Source organism: Bos mutus, chromosome 13 (genome assembly GCF_027580195.1).
Source record: "Bos mutus isolate GX-2022 chromosome 13, NWIPB_WYAK_1.1, whole genome shotgun sequence".
Taxonomy (NCBI): Eukaryota; Metazoa; Chordata; class Mammalia; order Artiodactyla; family Bovidae; genus Bos; species Bos mutus.
The window spans coordinates 68,093,409-68,113,650 of record NC_091629.1 but is presented as its reverse complement, the minus strand read 5'-3'; the positions used below and the strand labels follow the sequence as shown (position 1 = coordinate 68,113,650).

The following is a 20,242-nucleotide window of genomic DNA, read 5'->3' as shown; positions in this document are numbered from 1 at the left end:
AATGGATACACAACAAGGTCCTACTGTACAGCACGGGCAACTATATTCAATATCTTGAGGTTACAAGAAAAGAATGTCTGTATGAGTTAGAGCTGAGTCACTGTACAGCGGAGATTGGCACAACATTGCAAATCAGCTGTATTTCAAAAAAAATAAATCTGTCTGCCAAACTCTCACATCACAGCCACACAAGCACAGAAGGCTCTTAGAAGGCCAGGGGTCCTGAGGTTTGATTAGGAATTTTTTTTTTTTTTAATAATAACCATATAATGGCAGAAAACTGACTCCAAAGGGATTCTTCATTGGTAAACTGTCCCATTGCTACTTTGGGGAGATTGCGAATTCAGATACCCAAATCTAAATGGGCAAATGCAACCGGTATTCACTTTTCCTGGAAGAATTATCCCAGAATTGCCAAGCCCAGATTGAAAAAAAAAAAGGTAAGTTAATATTTTACTTAAAAAGCCCTTTCTACTTCACATGGTATTTCTGGTAGGATGATTATTGTTATTTCATTTTTTTAACCTTAAGCAACTAGTACTTTTTATAAAGTCATGCAGATCCAAATAAAAAACCAATAGGTAACAGAAGCAGATCACAAAAGAGAGACCTTGTTTCAAACATAAAACTACCAATGAGATTAGCAATCTTTTTCATTTGTGCTATTTAAAGTAAATGGTCTGATGTAATTTTCACTGTTTAATCTTAGGGTGAATTTCAAAATTATTTGAATAAGATTTTAAAACACAAAACCAAGGCACATTATATAAAGCTTCTCCTTCAAAAGACAAAAGACAATGAAGTATCCGAGAGTAAAGAACTGTATTTTGCAACATCTAAGAATTCAGTTGAGGGCTTCTGCAATTATTTTCTTGCAGCTTATTCATACCTGAGCCTCTTTTTAACCTTCTTCTCGCCAGTTTGATTTGATCCTGCAGAATCTGAACCCAGTCTCTTGGGCCAGGAAGTTTATCCACGTGATTAGCAGTGCAATATTTTTCTGTGAAGACTGAAAGAAAATATGAAATATTGTTTAACATTTGAAAAAAGAGAATGCATATTTGAAATAGGAACATAACCCCAAAAAGAGGGGGACAAAAAAGAGTATATTTCTAAAAGATGTCAGTTCTGCAGTGGCTATTCTCCAAATCCATATGACATTCTTTGGTGAAGATGGAGCTTGGCAGGGCCCATCCTGCACACCACATCCTGTGCTTCCAAATGAAACTGGCTATCAATGCTAGTAGTTCTGAAACTGCTTTTTCTGATTGCTCCAGTCCATGTGTATGTGTCTTATGGGCAGAGAAAATGCTTCCTAGGGGGTCCATTGGCCCCCTGACAGAATTCTGCAAGTGTATTAATGTATTTCACTTTTCTGTTGTTAACTCAAAATCAAATGGAGGGGACTTCCCTGGCGGTTCAGTGGTTAAGACTTCCAATGCAGAAAGTGTGGGTTCGATCCCTGGTCAGGGAGCTAAGACCCCACACGTCTCGAGACAAAAAAACCAAAACACAAAACAGAAGCAATATTGTAACAGATTCAATAAAGACTTTAGAAACGGTCCACATAAAAAAAAAAAATCTTTAAAAAAAATCAAATGGAAAATTACACAGAGAGATGATGTTCTCATGGTGATTCCAGCTAACTGCCTCAGCGCTCACTGGATCAATGCAGTTGGGTCTTAGTGAAAGCTCCAATCCTACTTTGAGTCAACTTCTTGCACCCCGAGCTAGCAGCTCCTAGAGAAGAGCTCCCTAGAAGCACAAAGGAAGCTCTGGGAGTTGTGTGCCAGGACACAAGGGAGCAGGACAATTATCTGAGCAAAGCCGCACAGCGTGCAGCGGTGCACGCGGCGCTCCGGCTGGCACTTCCGCTTCGCACTGAGCTCCCCAGCACTTTTCAACCTGCTCCCCTCAAGGCCAAGGCCTGCCACGCTGCCTCTTTGATGTTTAAAATAGTGATCGTTTTAATGTTTCAAAGGTTTCTTTTAAAAAGAAAGGACAGAGGAAAATGTCATATTCAACTAACTGTAAACAATTTCTATTGAATAAAAAATAAAAATTTTATTTGAATGAGCAGAGCTAGTGGCACTAAATCCACCACCACAGGAAGAGCTCCTCCCAAATAAAAGTGTAACTTCAAGCCTCCATGGATACATGGACAAAGTGGAAAACGTTCAAGTAACATGTAAGCCCCTAAATTGCAGAACATACTTTATACCTACTAAATTAGATAAGCGATAAAGATAATACTAATATTGATAAAATTGTGTTGACCTGGCACAGCAAGTTTGACTGTTGGCATAAACTGGCAGAACCCTTTTGGGAAATAAGATGGCTGTATATGACAAGGCATATAAAACTGTTATTCCTCTGGACTGGTAATCCTATGTCTATAAACTTATCCTAAGTAAACAGTAATGTGAAAGAAGGGGAAAAAGTCATAAACAGTCTGGAATCTGTGGGGGATGGGTTTCAGGATCCCCATGGGTGCCAAAATCCATGGATGCTTAAGTCCCATATGTACAATGTGTATTATATGCATACCACCCATGCATATCTTCCCATATACTTTAAATCATCTCAGGGATGATTTAGAATACCTAATACAATGCAAATGCTAGGTAAATAGATGCCTGCACTTGGCAAGTTTGTTTTGTTTGGAACTTTCTGGAATTTCCCCCCAAATATTTCGATTGGCAGCTGGTTGAACCTGCAGGTGCAAAGTCCGTGGATGCAGGGGTGGGGTAGGGTGGGGGGGGAGTGTACAAACATCAACAATCCAGTTGTGCAGGAAGAGATGCAGGGTGGCCTGGGGCGGGTAGCTATGTGTTGCGGGGAGCACGGATGCCTTTGAGGAATGTGCATAGTCATAGAGTCGGGGTGGTGCTAGTGAAGACAGAAGGGATGATGGAACAGATGGAGAACTGGCATTTCTGGAGACTCACTTGACTTGTAAATCCAGGAGGAGGGATTGTGAGGGGATGAGCCAGATGTATTAGGCATGGTTTGGGACACTCTGAGTTTGGGGCATCTGTGGAGCCCCCACGGGGGACGGCTGGCAGCTGTTTCAACACAGATGCCTATAGTTCAGGGAAGGGGTCTCTGCCGAAGACATAGACTTCAGGGGCACAAATGTGTGTGGCTGTTAAAATGACAAGAGAAAACACAGTGGGCAGGGAGGTTTCAACAGAGCGCTGGGCAAGCACAGAACAGCAGGAACCCCTGGGGACTGAGGGAGGCTAAGGCACAGAGTCGGGAAGCAGCTGGGAAGCATGGTCTGGTGCAAGTGGGAGTGTGTGAATACACTAAAGACTGTGGAGAGACCCACAGTCCCGGTGCAGAAGAGCCAGGAAGGAGGTGTGGAGAGGGTCCCTGGCAGCCAGCAAGGATGTGGGGAGGGTGACCAGAGATAGCACTCTCCAAACACCAGGTTTGTGGGAGCAGGGAAGAAGAGGAGGAGGAAGGCTGGGGCAGGGGAAGGCAGGCAGCACAGCTGGAGTGGGTAGGATCCAGAGAGAAGGAGGGAACAATCAGAGGAACCATACACCAGAGGAACTGGAGGTTGGGATCCTGGAGAGAGAGTGGTGACCCTCGACCAGAATCAGGAGGAAAACTTCCTCCTCTGAACCCAGAGAAGGGGAAGACAAGGGTGAACTTAGAAGTGGCCAGAGGTGGTCATCACTGCCCCTGATGCCTCACTGAACCTGGAGAGTGCAGGGACATCTGGGGTTGTAAGGCAGTGAGGATGCAGGGTGCTGAGCAGGAGGGCCGCGTGCTTGTGGTGGCAACCACAGGGCAGGCGTTTTCTCCAGGGCACCTGGCAACTCCTTGTCTGGAGTGGAGATAGCGATGGGAGGGCTGGTCTAGGGTTAGGCATTTGCTGGCTGGTTTTGGCAAAGGTACAGGATATAAAGGACAGCATTGAAGATGTTGGTGAAGATGCCTGTTCCCCTCCCCAGAATGAATTACTGCTTCCTTCAGCCATTTTCCTTTCCACCCAAATCTAGGAAGCAAGTGAAGCCAGAAAATGGCTCAGACTTGGAACGATCTAAGAGACCAGGGAATGGAAATCTCAGTGGGGTTGGCAAGGAAGTGCCAGGGAGAAAGGGCAGCAGGACATGTGGACAGTGGTGTAGGGCTGAAGTGGAGGCTGAGAGCCAGTGCGGACGAGGTCAGGACACTCTAGCTCTAGGCAGTCACGTGGATGGTGAGGTGGTGCTGATGGAAAGGCTGTATCCTAACTCCCAACTGAGAGGAGGAGGAGGCAGAATTACGGTCCAGGGAAATCATCGACAGGCTGCCCACCAAAGGGCACATGGGCCATGCAAGTAAGCAGACTCCACCTGGGAGAGAGGCAGAGGGGACAACATCCTGGGGGTGGGACTGCCTGTGAGTCTCCTCTACCAGATTATAGACAACTTCAGGGGCCTGTGTCTTGTCTCCCTAAAAGCACCTACTGTGGTGCCCCCAACTAAGAGCCCCATAAACATCTGAAGGATAAACAAATGTACTTTCTGCTTTTGTTTTGGACAGAAGTAAATACAACAGCTCAGACATTTAGGCCAATTGGAGGAGCAAGGCCTATCTGAATTAATAGAAAGTTTTAATGGCATATATTTAAAGTAACAAGATTTTATTATAGTCAAATACCCACAGCGACATTTCTTATTGTGACACTTCTTAATCAGAGTTGCAGAAAGGTTCTTGAAATTCTGTTTGAATGACTAGAAAAAAGTACCTGTTTTTGGCACCCTATTAGTTTCTAAGAAAATTGTACCACAAAATGATTGAGTGTACCATCTTACAGATAAACAGCTCCCTCTTTCCTCGTAATATTATTTATGTAATTAATTTCCATAGCAACCCCTCTCTTCCTAGACTGGGAAGTGCATGCATCCAAATTAGCCCGGATTAGGAAGTAAAGATTTGAAATAAACCAAATAGATTTGGATTATGCCGACATCGAAGTGATTCCCAGCAGGCGCATGTTCAGGAGTAGAGGGAAGGTCCCCTAACGTGTGGGCGGCATCCAAGGGGATCTTTCTAATCTCATCCTGAGCTCAAGTATTCTGCTGTGTGTTCAAAAGGCGACAATTGCTGGCTATTTTTTTCTCCTTTCAGCAAAAGCTTATCTGCTTTCAATCACAAGAGACCAGGGAACTCTCTGCCTCCTGGGTCTGCATCTGAGACCTTTGAAGGCAAAGCATTAGGCTTTCAGGAAAAAAAAATACATCTACAAACAATTATTTCCACTGAGCATATTACTGACATTCTCGTTTCTGGTTTACACTCAAACTTAAAAGAAACTTCTAACTAGAATCTACCTACAGAGGATGAAATCCTATTCCTTGTGACATGGGTAGATGAGGCCTGAGAGAGGGGCCAAAGGTTTGTGGTTGGATTGATCTGAAAACATTCCATGCTATGTGGATAGGTATTGGGTAAGCAGGACATATTTTTGCTATCTGAATCCATAGCTAAAGGTCAAGCTATTACCCTGCTAACAGTTTCATTAGGAGTAATGATGTGAAAAGAGGCATTGCAGTAATGCGTTGGGCTTCCTACTATGTTAATAGTGGGTCATTAAAAATCAGAGAACAATTTGCATTTATCCTTAGAATGCGATAGGTCCTGAAAAGAAATTTCCCTTCTCTCCTAGTTTAATATATTAAGGGGAAGCGAGGGATAATTTTACACAAGTCCAAATCATCTGAACAAGTGGATTAAGGCCAACCATTAAACTGAATACAACTGTGGAAGCATCTACTCTGCTTAACATCATCTGAGGTCCCAAGGCACAAAGATGCGTGAAGTCGCCGGGGAAGTGACAAAGGTTCAGTTTGATCTGTACACAAATAAGGACTTTTCTCAGATGTCTGCATTCAAACCCTGCCCTTTAATTGGGCATCAATAATCAATAAGCTAGTGGTAGCTGAGCGGATCCTTCCCTGGGAACCCGGGATCTGATGTCATCATCAGTGAACACAGTGGTGTGGCACGTGTCTGGATATGGCAGGAGAACAGGTCGGATTGGCCATGTTCCCCAAACAGCTGTCTGTCCATGTGATAGTTTCTAGAGCAGTGGTCCCCAACCTTTTTGGCACCAGGGACCAGTTTCTTGGAAGACAGTTTTTCCATGGACCCAGTGGGGGGTGGGGGGATGGCTTTGGGATGATTCAAGTACTTTACATTTTGGGGCATGTTCTTTCTATTATTACATCAGCTTAGATCATCAGGCATTAGATTCCAGAGGTTGGGGACCCTTGTTCTAGAAGGCTCTCCATGTGGGGTTTTCTGGCTCCCTGCACTGGGAAAAGCAGGGCACTGTACATATGTTGAAAGAAAGTCCCTGCATCACACAGACAATGTAAGAAGCAGGGGAAGGCTTGGGGAGCTTTCATTTCATCATGAAATTCACCATGAATAACTCCAGGCAGCCCTAAGAGCCTACTTCTGATTGGCAGACTTGGTGTAAACTTCTGATCAGAAAAACGAGCAGAAATCAAGGTTCACATCAAACAGAACTGAAAGTGGAGTCCTCCTTAGATCTGCCAAACTCCTGGACCTCGTGAGGGGCTGGGGACTAAGGGTGAGAAAAACAACTGTCCACAGCAGGGTCCTGGGGACGTGCAAGTGGGGAGGAAGCTTGGGACCAGTCCCAGAGGAGAGGTGGACAAGCCGACTAGGTTTCCCTGCAGGCTGCTTGCACCCACATCCACCCACCTAAGTGAGTATAAGACAGCCAGCACCCCAGCCCACAACCAACCATTCCCTCTTTCCTTTGCCTCTTTCCAAGCTATGATTTGAAACTCCCCACGTGCTGAGCACGGTCTATCTCATTTAAGCTTGGCAGGAGCCTGGTGGCACAGGTATTGTGATCCTATTTCTTTTGTGATGACAAGCTGAAAGTTCGGGCAGGTTAAATAACTGGCGCAAGGTGGCACAGCCAATAGGGATTATTTTCCATATAAGTTATTTAATTTTTAAGGCAGTCATGAAATTAAAAGACGCTTGTTCCTTGGAAGAAAAGCTGTGACAAACGTAGACAACGTATTAAAAAGCAGAGACATCTCTTTGCTGACAAAGGTCCATCTAGTCAAAGCTATGGTTTTTCTAGTAGTCATGTATGAATGTGAGAACTGGACCATAAAGAAGGCTGAGCATCGAAGAGTTGATGCTTTCAAAATGTGGAGCTGGAGAAGACTCTTGAGAGTCTCTTGGACAGCAAGGAGATCAAACCAGTCAATCCTAAAGGAAAACAATCCTGAATATTCATTGGAAGGACTGATGTTAAAGCTGAAGCTCTAGTACTTTGGCCATCTGATGTGAAGAGCTGACTCATTGGAAAAGATCCTAATGCTTGGAAAGATTGAGGGCAGAAGGGGGTGATAGAGGATGACATGGTTGGATGGTATCACTGAATCAATGGACATGAGTTTCAGCAGCAAGCTCTGGGAAATAGTGAAGGAAAGGGAAGTCTGGCGTGCTGCAGTCCATAGGGTTGCAAAGAGTTGGACACGACTTAGCGATTGAACAACAATGAGAACACAGATTCTGGAAAAGAACAGTGGTTGACTTCTCCATGGGAATAAATCTATAGCTGACTGAGGTAATGCTCATGTGTGACAGCTGTGAACGCTGGTGGTACTTTCACCCACACAACACAGAAGGATGGCAGCCATGGGGTGGGAGACCCCTCCCCGGGTCTGTGGGATCACGCCTCCCCCTCCAGATCACGGGGCCCCAGGTGGCCTTGGTAAGGAACGGGGCGGGACACAGCCTCAGGCAGCTTGGGTGTACAGCAAGGATGAAATGAGACATATGCACAACAAAGACGGAAAGACCACGCCACACAGACCGGCATTCAAAGGATGGCCTAAGGCTGTACCTGAGGACGAAGAAACAGAAGAAGGGCGGGAAGAACAGGAAGCGGGAGGGGGAAAAAAGCGGACATGACCTGTGGGAGAGTAAGAATTACAGCAATGCCAAACTGATGGAGACTGAGTAGTACTGGCTCAGAGGCAGACAGAAGACCAAAAGTAGACACGGAAAAGGGGCGATTCGTTTATGACAGAGCTGGATTACAATTCACATTAAAAAAAAAAAAAAAAGGATGGTGTTAAATAAGCAACGACCCATAGGAAAAAAACACATTCAATCCCTCCCTCAAATTTTATAGCAAAGGTAAATTCCAGATGGATAAAAGACTTGAATATGAAAGAGAAAACTTGAAAACTTTGTTGGGAAAAAAAAATATATCATTACATAATCAGGGTAGGGAGGACTTCTTTAAAAGGGCACAAGAAATGCACTAAGCATAAAGTAACCCATCTGACTGCTATTCTAAACTCTGGTATGATAAAGGTCAGAAGTTTCTTCAAGTTGGAAAATAAGAAAAAAATATTTTTAACACCTGAAAACAGAGTAAAGAATTCATGTAAGTCAATAAGGAACCAACAACCTGATGGGAAACACAGGAAAAGGATGGATGTTCACAGGCAAATAACCAAATAGTAATAAATATGAAATGATGCTCAACCTCACTACTTATCAGGGAACCCACCCCTGAGGTGCTACTTGAGACCCATCAGACTGACGAAAGTCAAATTTGTTAACACCAGATGTCAGTGAAAATAAGGAAAAATGGGATTTTTGGATCCATTGCTGGGGGGTGTCTAAACGATACTGTTGGCATTAGAGAGCTGTTGGACAAATCTTAGTGGTGATGACAACACTTCTACCCTGAAACTTAGTTTCACTGCCTGCTGCACACCGCTTTCCACAGAGAAGCACACCGCTTTCCACAGAGAATCAAGAGCAAGGAGGACCAACATAACTGTCTCTTAACACAAGACGGGAAAGAAAGTGCTTTGTTTATACAGGGGTGAGCAGTTAAAAGGAATAAACTAGATTTATAATGTACTGATATGGATCAACTTGAGAAAAAAGGACACAAATTTGCAAAAAAGTACAGCATGAGGCCATGCATGTACACTCACAAATTCGCAAAATAGTAAATGTGGTGAATGGATACATACTTGAGCAGTAAAGATGGAAAATATGAATGGGGAAGACTCACACCGACTTCACTGATACTCTGGAACAGGAAGGAGAAAGAGTAAGAGTCTGGTGGAGGAACACTGTGATTCTTAAAAAATTAAGGAGCGAGGCTGGGGTATGAAGTATGTCTAAACATCTGTTTTCGATCTCGGTGGTAAGACGGAGAGAAAAGGAATCTTGGAAAATATCTCCAACACACTCAAGATGAAGAGGAATGTATTATTTCCACTTCTGACCTCAAGACTACTTACTGCTAATTCGGACAAACACTGTTTGTAGATCACTCTATGAACAGATCAGACAACATCTCCTAGGATGAGGCTGTGGACATACCAGCGCTGATGGGTCTCAAGATCATGCCTTACACACACTCTCTCTTGGAATGAGCATCAGCAGCTTTCTGTAAAAGAGAGCTAGCAGGGACTTCTCTGGTGGTTCAGTGATTAAGACTTTGAGCTTCCACCGCAGGGGACACGAGTTTGATCCCTGGTCGGGGAACTAAGATCCTGCACGCTATGCAGCATGGCCAAAATAGGAATAAAAGAGATCTAGGAGAAGTCTGGGTGATTTGCCTGCTAGAAATAACAGGTGAAGGTGAGAATCCATCATCCTGCAGGTCTCAGCTGAAGTGTGACCTTCTCAGGAACGGCCTCCCTGAGTTGGTTAACCAGTGGTTTTTATATCATACCATCTAGTGATCGTCTGGACTATCAACTCAACAAGCGCAGAGATCACAGCTGTCTTGTTTGTGGCTGGCACATGACAGGGAGCATAAGTGCATGGTTGGTGGAAGAATAAATCGGAGGAACTCTTTTTCTCAGGTCTGTGACTTAACTCAAAAGAACTGAAGGAAGAATTCTTCAGTAAATAGTCATCAATCTTGAAAGACACTGAGTCCTGGAGTTCATTTTGGGTTTGATTTAACAAGACTGAGCTTAAGTGTATCAATAAATACACCTAAATATGAAGTCTTCAGATTAGAAGGAAAGTTAAGGTGAAGCAGTCGTGCAAACAATAATGTGTTTACTGATGAGATCAGAATATCGTACTGAACTGCATACGTAGGAGCCTGCAGGGCAGTCAGCTGGCCCAGCAATCATCGCTGACCTCAACGACCATGGAATGCTTTGTCCTTGGTGCTGAGCCTTCCACGGGCGTGAACTTCTAGTGGTGGTTGTAATGAAGAAGACTTTGGATCGCCATAAAACTGATTTCTGAACATATTTTTTAATTATGAGAATTTGGACAAATTTACTGAAGGTGGCGTGAGTGGTAAAGAACCCGCCTGCCAAGAGACACGGGTTCGATCCCCTGGAGGAGGAAATGGCAACTCTCTCCAGTATTCTTGCCTGGAGAATGCCATGGGCAGAGGAGCCTGATGGGCCACAGTCCATGGGGTGGCAGAGTTAGACACGGCTGCAGTGACTTAGCAGCATTGAACCACAGAATTTCTGAACTGGAAGCAAGTTGAAAAATTAGCCAAGTCACGCTTCCCCCCCCCCCCCCAGGAGAGGGTAGTGTCTCGAGACCTTACGTGGCAGTTGGGAGTAAGTCTACATCCCACAATGCTCCTTTCATTGTCCCCAAACTGGTGGGACTTGGAGGTTTGAACAGTCTTGGGGAATCAGCCATTCTCAAAGATCAGAGGCCAGAGAAGAGTCTAGAGGAAAAGAACTAGATCCTTTGTCTCTTTTTTGTAAATTTGATTTTGTTTACAGTGGTGTCTGTGTCTAAGAGGAAGTGCCTCTAGTGGTGTCTGACATTAAACAAATTTAATTTTAATTTACTTTTATCTAAGGAAGCCCTCAAGGTCTTCCCTGGTCTCTCAGCAGTTAAGAACCCTCCTGCAATGTAGGAGATGCCAGAGACGTGGTTTCCATCCCTGGGTCAGGAAGATCCCCTGGAGGAGGAAATGGTCACCCACTCCAGTATTCTTGCCTGGAAAATCCCATGGACAGAGAAGCCTGGTGGGCTACAGTCCTTGGGGTCCTAAAGAGTTAGACATGACTGAGCGTGAGCACACACACATGAGGAACCCCTCAGTAGGGCTCATCTGTAACACAACTAGTGAGAAATGTAATACTTTCCTTTGGCTTGTGGTGCAGCACGTGGCAACATGTTCACTTCCTGTGCTGGATGTGTTTCAAGGGGATGAATTATACCTGCTAAATATTAAGGTCTGGTTAATAACAAACTTTGACCTAATGGTGTTTCACTATATACCTCCTTTTTTGGCAAAGAGAAATGTTTCAAGATCATAGATGAAATTCTGCTTGCAAGTCATCCTGGAAATAATATAACTCCTTTACTTCAGAGATCAGGAACTGAGAGGTTCGGGTGAAATGAAATTTAAAAGCTCAGGAATCATCAACTCAAATAGTTGGGCAGTGGCATAAACCACGCGCCCACTGAGTGGCTAAGCATTGCTTGCCAGGACGCTTCTCTGTGTATCTGTTCTTTATAGAAACAAATGAAGGGAAAGTGCTGAGTTTTCCTCTTGGATTTTAAAGCTAGGATTCTTGGCTTGTGAACTTTTGAAGTCATTCCATGAGATCCTGAGTGCATCTGCTGGCCAGTTAATAGTCATAGGACCAGAATGAGTGATGACATATTTGGGAAACTCAGGGACCATTCTGTCCCTCACCACCACCTAAATTCAGAGACGGCTGAGATGGGAAGGACAAGAATGATGAGATGTGCGAGCAGTGGGGGTGCTGAGGTCTCGCCCATGGGAATCAGGTCAGCAGAGCAACACACTCACCCCATCCCTGCCTCCATCCACCCGTGGCTGATGTTGCAAGTGAGCATGGCAGTGAAGATGCTGGGCGTTAGAACAGGGCTGATGCCTCGGAGCTGGGGTTCTATTTCCTCTTCTTTCTTAATGGTGAACAACTCCTTTCTAATTGAGACTGGCTTAAGGAAATTTGGGAGTTATGTCGAGACTGACAAGAGGAAGTTCTCAATCTTTCAGTACTTTCCTTTTGAGCCACCGAGGTTCTGTGATGACAGATGCTAAGAAAACACAGGGATGGATAAGTATGCTGACATTATCAAGAAGCCTTGAGATGGTAAAGACAGAAAATGGCACATTTAGCTTGCTTTGGGATTCAATTTGGGAGTTTATTTAAAATCAAAATCCCATGAGGAAATTATTTCACTTTACCTTTCGGAGATGATTACTTTCTGGTGTGAATGAAAGTGGGAAAAACTACACTTCCTATATTGCATACTGTGGTGGCTGCTCTTTGATACATAATGATAATTCATGCTTTCAGAGGCGCCACAGAATACAAATTAGGTTTTACATTCAGGATCACTTTGATGGTCTTGACTGACAAGAGATATACCATCCTCAACTGCTCTATACCACCTGATTTGTCTGTTACTGTTGTTTCTTCTATCTTCAAACTGATAATTCTGCCTTCTCTAATTTCAGTGGCTCTCTTCCAGCTGGTCATGGAGAAGTTTTGTGCTTACCCTGGTTTCATGTCCTGTGGGGTAGGGTTGTTTTGATTTTTAAGACACCACCTTTTTCAGTGAGGATGAACTGACTGCCTAATTCCCTCTATCCATCTTTCCTTCCTTCCTGCATTTATTGATCATTAACTGCATTTCACATGCCAAGGAATATGCAAAGCAAATATCCCCCATGTAAGATTTGCCCTCTAGGTGTCCATAGTCTTGGAAAGATAAGACGTCCCAGCACAAGTAGGATGACCAAAGATCCAGATTTTCACTGGAGAGTTCAAAATGCCTGTTTTCCCCGTGAAGCGATTAACAGCACCATTTTCACTCTCAAAGGGTCCAGTCTGGACAATAAATGATAGAGCCATCCTCCACCTAAACCATGAGTAGCAAAGCTAAGGGTTAGGATGTACTGCTAAGCTGTATAAAGGTAACGTGTGCTATAAGAATTTAGAGAAAGGAAAAATCGATGGAGGCTCAGGCACCAGGAGAGAGTCTCACCGTCAAGGTAATGAGACCTGGGCTGGACCAAGAAGAATGGGCAGGATTTGTCTACAAAGAGAGAAGAGCATAGTAGCCTGGGGAACATAGCGAGACTCAAAGTCCAAGACAAGCAAGTGATGCTTAAGGAACAGTGTCAGTACTGGGCTGGTTCACCACGTAGGAGCCTGGGGGAAATGTGGTCAAGCTCTGGGGAATCTGGGGAAAGGCCAGAGACTGCACTTGATTTAACAGGCAAATAGGAGGTAGGAAAAATGCCATGGGCTCTTATCTTACAAGTGGCTGTTAGTATACCGTTAGTACAACGTAGATGAAGAAGTGAGGGGTAGGAAGTATATTTAAAAAGTGTTTCTGCAGAACTTCAGGGTCAAAGTGATAGACAGCTGGACTAGGATGGTGTCAGAGAAGCTGAAGCAGGAGAATGCTGATGCTGCTGTCAATAATGATGTGTCTGGTGGTCCAGTGGTTAAGACTCTGTGCTTCCACTGCAGGGATTGTGGGTTTGATGCCTGGTCGGGGAACTAAGATCCTGCATGCCAAGTGGTACAGCCAAAAAAAAAAAAATCCTGCCAGGGGATGTTAGTGTAAGAAGGCCCAAGCCACCTTTCAGGTGTTGCACGCTTCGGTAAGAAGGACCAGCCCTGATTCTAGAAAGAGGCCAGGGCAGGTCCCCTCATCTTCTAGTGGTCAGGTTGGATGGCCTGCCTGTCTTGGTTCCTGCTGTCGCCTGTCTCCTTTGCACCTGGTTTCCATTCACATTTCTAGTTAAGATTTTCCCCTACTTAGTTGTAGGTGGCTAAGCTGCTTCCATGTGGGACGGGTGGTGATGGAGAGACGTGGGGACTCCTGTACATAACATAAGGGCTGCTGGATGGACTCTGTGATCAAAAGCAAAGGGTTGACAAGGGGACGATATGGTTCTGAGAAATACCAGGAGCTGATGATGGAGAAGCATCACAATCAAACCAAGTGCCAGAAGGAAGAAAGAAGATCCTGGAAACACAGTCAGCATAACAGAGACTTGACTATAGGGAGAGTCAGTACGAAAACCAGACTAATTCCAAGAGGCAGCGTCTCTCTTTTCTAAGACAGCTGCAGCCAGGCCTGCTGTTATATGGAGATGTCTTCTAGGCACCCACAATCCATGACAGCTTTCAGTTCAATTTGAAATAAAGGTCCATGGATTTTGAGGCATTTTCTTAATGGGAACTGACATGTATCCTAGGTTTTTTGTGAGCTGACCACCAGTCCCTGGTACCACAGTGACAGCAAATATCCCACGATCATTACATAGACATCTGTGGGGCAGCTGTCCAAGCGAATGTCAATTCCCGAGTCTCAGAAGTCTGCTGAGTCTCTTGTAGGAGACAGTCAATAACTGTTCATGGAAATGAATTAAAATAATTGCCAGATCACTAGCACCAATGATAAGTCCAGGAGAAAAGCAATGAGGAATGTAATTTGACTAGTTTGGGACTTATCCAATTCCGCTTCCTGGAAATGGGAAGGAAAACAGAGACGAGGCATTACCTGAAGATGCTGATGAGCATTTCAGATTAGCCGCGCAATTCAGGGATTTAAAGAATGGTGAGGTGGGCTAAGCAGAAAATACTGCTTCTTCTGTCCAGGGCTGTGGCTAGGCCACGTCATACTGTGCCGTGGCTAGAAATTAGAAAGGTACCTCTCCCTTGGGACATATGACTAGCATCTGCCAGAAAACTGTCATAAGAGATAAACAAATCGACAGTGTCCACCCCAGGAAGGGTGCCTGTAACATCACAAAGTGCCTAGTCATGTTGTGGTGGCCCTGCCTGTGTGTCAGAAACCCACCTCTTTTGACAGGAGGCTGTTTACTTCAGCCCCAGCTGTGGTGTTGAAAGGCAGGCTGGGTGAGAATTCAGTACCCGGGACTTAGAACTGAGTCCCTGTGAGTTAATCCATGGCGGGCTCCCGTCTGTGATGAAATGGGGTGAAGACAACATCAACAAAAGCCACAGCGTCCTTCTCAACAAACGTCTCTATGTGTCCCTTTGCTCCTTATGTAGATGGATTTGTCACTTTGAGGAAGGGGAGGAGGTTCCTTTTCTGAGCTTACAGATGATCAGTGACAAATGAGGGGCAATCTGGCTACTCCCTATGGCCCCAATCCCAAGTTTTCTGGTTCATTAAGTCTGGGATGGGGCTGAGGCAGCTTTAAGAAGCACAGCGCTAGGTACTTACTTCCCTGGCAGTTCAGTGATTAAGACTTCGCCTCTCAATGCATGGGGTGCAGGTTCGATCCCTCCCACTTAGCTGGGGAGCTAAGATTCCACATGCCTCAAGGCCAAAAAACCAAAACATAAAAAACACAAGCAATATGGTAACAAATTCAATAAAGACTTAATACTTAAAAAGAATAAAAAAGCACAGCCCAGGTTGAAAACTCCTGAGGGTAAACTATGTTTGCATCCATGGCAATTGGCATTTATATTCGTGAAGTTAAACACTCGAAGGTAAACAGCTTGGCGAGGACTCAGGCCCTATGCTTAGAAAAGACTTTAAACTGTTCTGGAGGTGAAAGGCTCCAATGTCTTACTGTGTTGAAGATTCACTAATCTTACTCTGTAAGTTAACCTTTTCCATTCTCTTTGCATCTAGGACACTGCTCATCCTTCAAGGTTGAGTTCCAACGTCACCTGTTCCGTGAGCCCTTCTCTTAACCGGGATTTGCAATCACTCCATCAGTAATGGGCACCTGATGTACTTTGGCCACCTCATGCGAAGAGTTGACTCATTGGAAAAGACTCTGATGCTGGGAGGGATTGGGGGCAAGAGGAGAAGGGGACGACAGAGGATGAGATGGCTGGATGGCATCACTGACTCGATGGGCATGAGTCTCAGTAAACTCCGGGAGTTGGTGATGGACAGGGAGGCCTGGCGTGCTGCAATTCATGGGGTCGCAAAGAGTTGGACATGACTGAGCGACTCATCTGATCTGATCTGATGTTCATTCTGTCCTGTCTTGGAGATGGTGCTAGGTTCAGCTCACTGTTTACAGCTCTGTCGCTCTGCGGGACTGCACACCCTGAAGGTCAGGGCACCTTTGCCCAGCTCTCAACGGGCCGGTAATAAGCCTGAGTGTTGTTAACAGAAATGTCTTGCCTGCTGATGATTTCTAAGTTTGTGAGGTCAATGAAAATACTGCAAATGTTTGGGTGGTCTTGTTACTTAACTGGAATCAGAAAAGCAGCCAAGACCACGTCTTCTGTGTGACACTGTTTGGTGTGGAAGTTGGGGCAAAGTGCTCCAGATATGCCATTGAGGAGGAGTCTGGGCAAATGCTTGCCAAGAACAGAGATGACTCTCTGTGTAGCGACAATAGAGCCTCCCAGCGTACTACACATGTGTTTATTGATCCACACACTAGTCTCCGGCTGAGTCTGGCTATGCCCTTTTTCCACTTTGGGAAACGAGGCAGTTCATCCCTCAAGTCCTGGGGAGCCACTGAGGGTGTGTCTGAAACCAGAACCCTTGTGTCAGACGACAGGAAAAAATCAGGTTAAGCCCCAGACAGTCTAACGGTGAGAGCTGTGGACATAGGTTATCTTGTCATTTGCTCCTGGAGAGACGCAGGGCAGGCTTCAGAAAAGACACACTCTTAGCAACAGAGGGGGATGGACATGTGCAAGAGGGCCAGGCAGCCCAGACAGATGGTGTCTCTTTGGAACCAGTCATTACAACCTAAGCTGGGGTGGCGCTGCTCTGCCAAGTATGTGTGTTAGTAACTCAGTTGTGTCCAACTCTCTGCGACCCCATGGACTGTAGCCCACCAGGCTCCTCCATCCACTGGATTTTCCAGGCAAGAATACTGGAATGGGTTGCCATTTTCTTCTCCAGGGGATCTTCCCAACCCAGGGATGGAACCCAGGTCTCCTACATTGCAAGCAGAGACGCTTTTCCGTCTGAGTCATCAGGGAAGCCCTGCCAAGGGGGTTGTCTGGAAACAGCTGCCATCAGTCACCGGTAGCTGCTTGTTCAAAATCCAGATTCCTGGACTACCCTATACCTACTGAATCAATCTCCAGGAGGGGACCCCAGAAATTGGAATTTTGAGCCAATACCTGCGGTAATTCTGATGCACCTTGAAGTACGAAACCAGCTATGGCAGGGGTTGAACATATAGGGTTCCAGGTGCAGAATGATCAAGGTTCAACATCACCCACGTGTTGCTGGGCCTCCATAAAAAGAGGGAGAATGCCAATAACAACAACTAGGTAGTAGTCACAGCCAAGTTATGAACGTGACGTCATTAAATAATCTCTTAGAGTCTGTCATCATATAGTATTCAGGCCTGTCCTGTTTTAAGCTGACCTGACGCATAAACCGATGAACAGATAAATTCACAAATGGTTCAGTTCAGTTCAGTCACTCAGTCATGTCCGACTCTTTGCAACCCCATGGACTGCAGCATGCCTGGCTTCCCTGTCCGCAATGGTTAGTCATCTTCTAAAAGGATTCTTTTTTAAAGTAATTTACTTTTTAATTGAAGGATAAATTATGTTTATCCTTTACAGAATTATGTTGGTTTCTGCCAAACATTAACATGAACACTTCCAGTATACAGAACCACAAGAACCACAGAGAAAGAGCATGAAAGTTGTACTGTGACTTCCAACGTTGTAACATGGAAACTAAAAGGATTCTTGAATGAAAGCATTCATCGATTGGCTCCAATGGGCAAACGCTTCACTAGAACTGAATTTACATACAGTGTTGGAAGTCGCACGTGCAGTGGGGCTTGCATGCTCTTTCTCTGTGGTTCTATGTACTGAAAGTGTCTCTTTCCCTAGGGAAAGGATCATGCTTCTATTTTCCTCCCTACTGTCAATGGGACTGATCCTCACTGTCTTCAAAGGAAGACCTGCCCTTGAAACTAGGAAATAAACAGAAGGAGAGCTAAGCTTATCTAGAAATTCATTCTGAATACCACACAACTCACCAGTCATTTCAAATCATTAGCATGGCCACCTTCCCAGTGGAATTTATAAAGAATCCAAAATGCTAAAATTTAAGATAAAAATTTAAAGTAGAGATACCTTTCTTTCTTTTCAATAGTCCTCATAGAAGAAACGAAGTAATGGCTTTGGAGAGAGGCCTGGGGTTCAATCTTGGTTTTCCCACTTACTAGCTGTTTCCTTGGAGAAGGCAATGGCAACCCACTCCAGTACTCTTGCCTGGAGAATCCCAGGAACAGAGGAGCCTAGTGCGCTGCCGTCTATGGGGTTGCACAGAGTCGGACATGACTGAAGCGACTTAGCAGCAGCAGCAGCAGCTGTTTCCTTTAAGTTTACTTAACTTCTCACAGTCTCAGCTTCCTTTCCCATAAATGGAACGAAAATCATCAGCATCACAGGGGTATCTGAATGCAAGCTGATGTTTCAGCCTTGTTCTTAAAGAGAGCTCTCAAAGCTCAAAGAAGTTACTATCAAGAAATAAGTAAGGGCTTCCCTGGTGGCTCAGTGGTAAGGAATCTGCCTGCCAATGCAGGAGACACAGGTTTGATCCCTGTTCCAGGAAGATCCCACATGCCGTGGAGCAACTAAGCCCATGTACCACAACTGAGCCTGTGATCTACAGCCCAAGAACTGCAACTCCTGAGCCCATGTGCTCTAGAGCCAGTGCTCTGAAATGAGACAACATTACAATGAGAAGCCGGCACACTGCAATGAAGAGTATCCCCCGCTAGCAGCAACTTGAGAAAGTCCTTGCAGTAACAAAGACCCAGTACAGCCAAAAATAAATAAATAAATAAATAAAATTATTTTTTTAAAAAAAGAAATGACTAAGAAGTCAGATGTAGATTCCACCCCCAAACATATTAAAGTCTATTAGAGACCAGATAGAAAACAGCTATTCACTTTTGGGGGATAAATCCAAGGAAATAAGTGATGATAAAAAAGTGGAGAATAAAGGAGTTCTAAAATGGCAGGGACTTCCCCGGCAGTCCAGTGGTTACGACTCTGCGCTTCCACTGCAGGGGGTGCAGGTTTGATCCCTGGTCGGGGAACCAAGATCCCACTTGCCAAGAGGCACAGCCAAAAAGTTCAAAAAAATAAAATGACAAATATAGACCCTGGATGTCTCTTGAGCTGCTGGAATAAAAGGAGAGGTTTTGGTGGTCTGTTCAGCAGAGCCTATGAAAGGGTGGGTCTCATGAAGTGTCAGAAACACCACCACCCAAGGAGAGCGCCCTCCTGGGGATGTGACAATCCCTGTGGACCATCCCAGCAGGTCAGCAGCCTAGATGCCCCCAAAAGCAGCATCAAAGTTTGTGCTGCATCATGTATTGCATGGAGTAAGCGAAGGGCAGTACAGTGGTTCCTGCAATTGACAAGCAGACATAATTTGCTTTGAATGCAAGAGGATTCAAGAATCTTGTTTGTTGGATAGTACCAGGTTGGCCCAAAAGTTCGTTCAGATTTTTACTTAAGACCATGGAAAACCCTAACGAACTTTTGGCCAACTCAATAATAAAACTCTCTCAACTAATTACTATGAAGCTGAATTAAAAACCAAAACCTAGGCTCTAAAAACAGCTTTACCACAACTATACTTTCTGAAGAGCCTTCAGACATGAATGATTATGTCAATATCTAACAAAACTTTCACTAAGTCACCCTGCATGGTCTCCTGGCATAAGACATCAAGAACTAGGTGGTCTCCGGCAGGTAAAGCATGAAGGGAGGAAGGCCTGCCTAGGTCCTGACCTCAATGCTGCATCCTGGCTGTAAGATCATTTCCAAATTAAATCTAGGATACTAAACTCTCCTCAGCACCAAAACCCAAGACTCCACTTAATAAGATCCTAAGTTGCTTCTTCCCAGAGTTAAATTCAAAGTGCTTAGGTGGATGTTTCTAATTAAGGGTCCTTCCATCATCAACACCTCAGGTCATAACCTATAAATGAATTTTTAATGAATTACCAATAAGTGTTAGCTACCATAAGACAGATGAGACTATGTTGAAAGCATGATCTCTATAAAGAGGTTTATATTTTATTTTCCAGATACTATAGTATGGGGAATATTATCACTACAAAGAGCTATGTTAACAATCCTACAATAAACTCTTGTTTTTTCAGCACATTTCTGTTCCTATCTATAAGCATTTTACAGGTTTTCCTTCATCTTTGTTCCCATTCTTAACCAACCTTATCACTTTAAAACAAAATCCA

At 44.6% G+C, this 20,242-nt stretch overlaps 1 protein-coding gene across 9 annotated transcripts in view; it reads right to left on the bottom strand.

The window, feature by feature from the left end:
- The window catches only part of BEND7 (BEN domain containing 7), an 87,161-nt gene that overhangs the window by 13,543 nt on the left and 53,376 nt on the right, over window positions 1-20,242 (bottom strand). For all 9 annotated transcript variants that reach the window (XM_070381937.1, XM_070381939.1, XM_070381935.1 and 6 more), the window contains one exon: window positions 890-1,009. In XM_070381937.1, coding sequence (XP_070238038.1) covers window positions 890-1,009 — 120 coding nt within the window. The remainder of the gene's footprint in view (window positions 1-889; window positions 1,010-20,242) is intronic.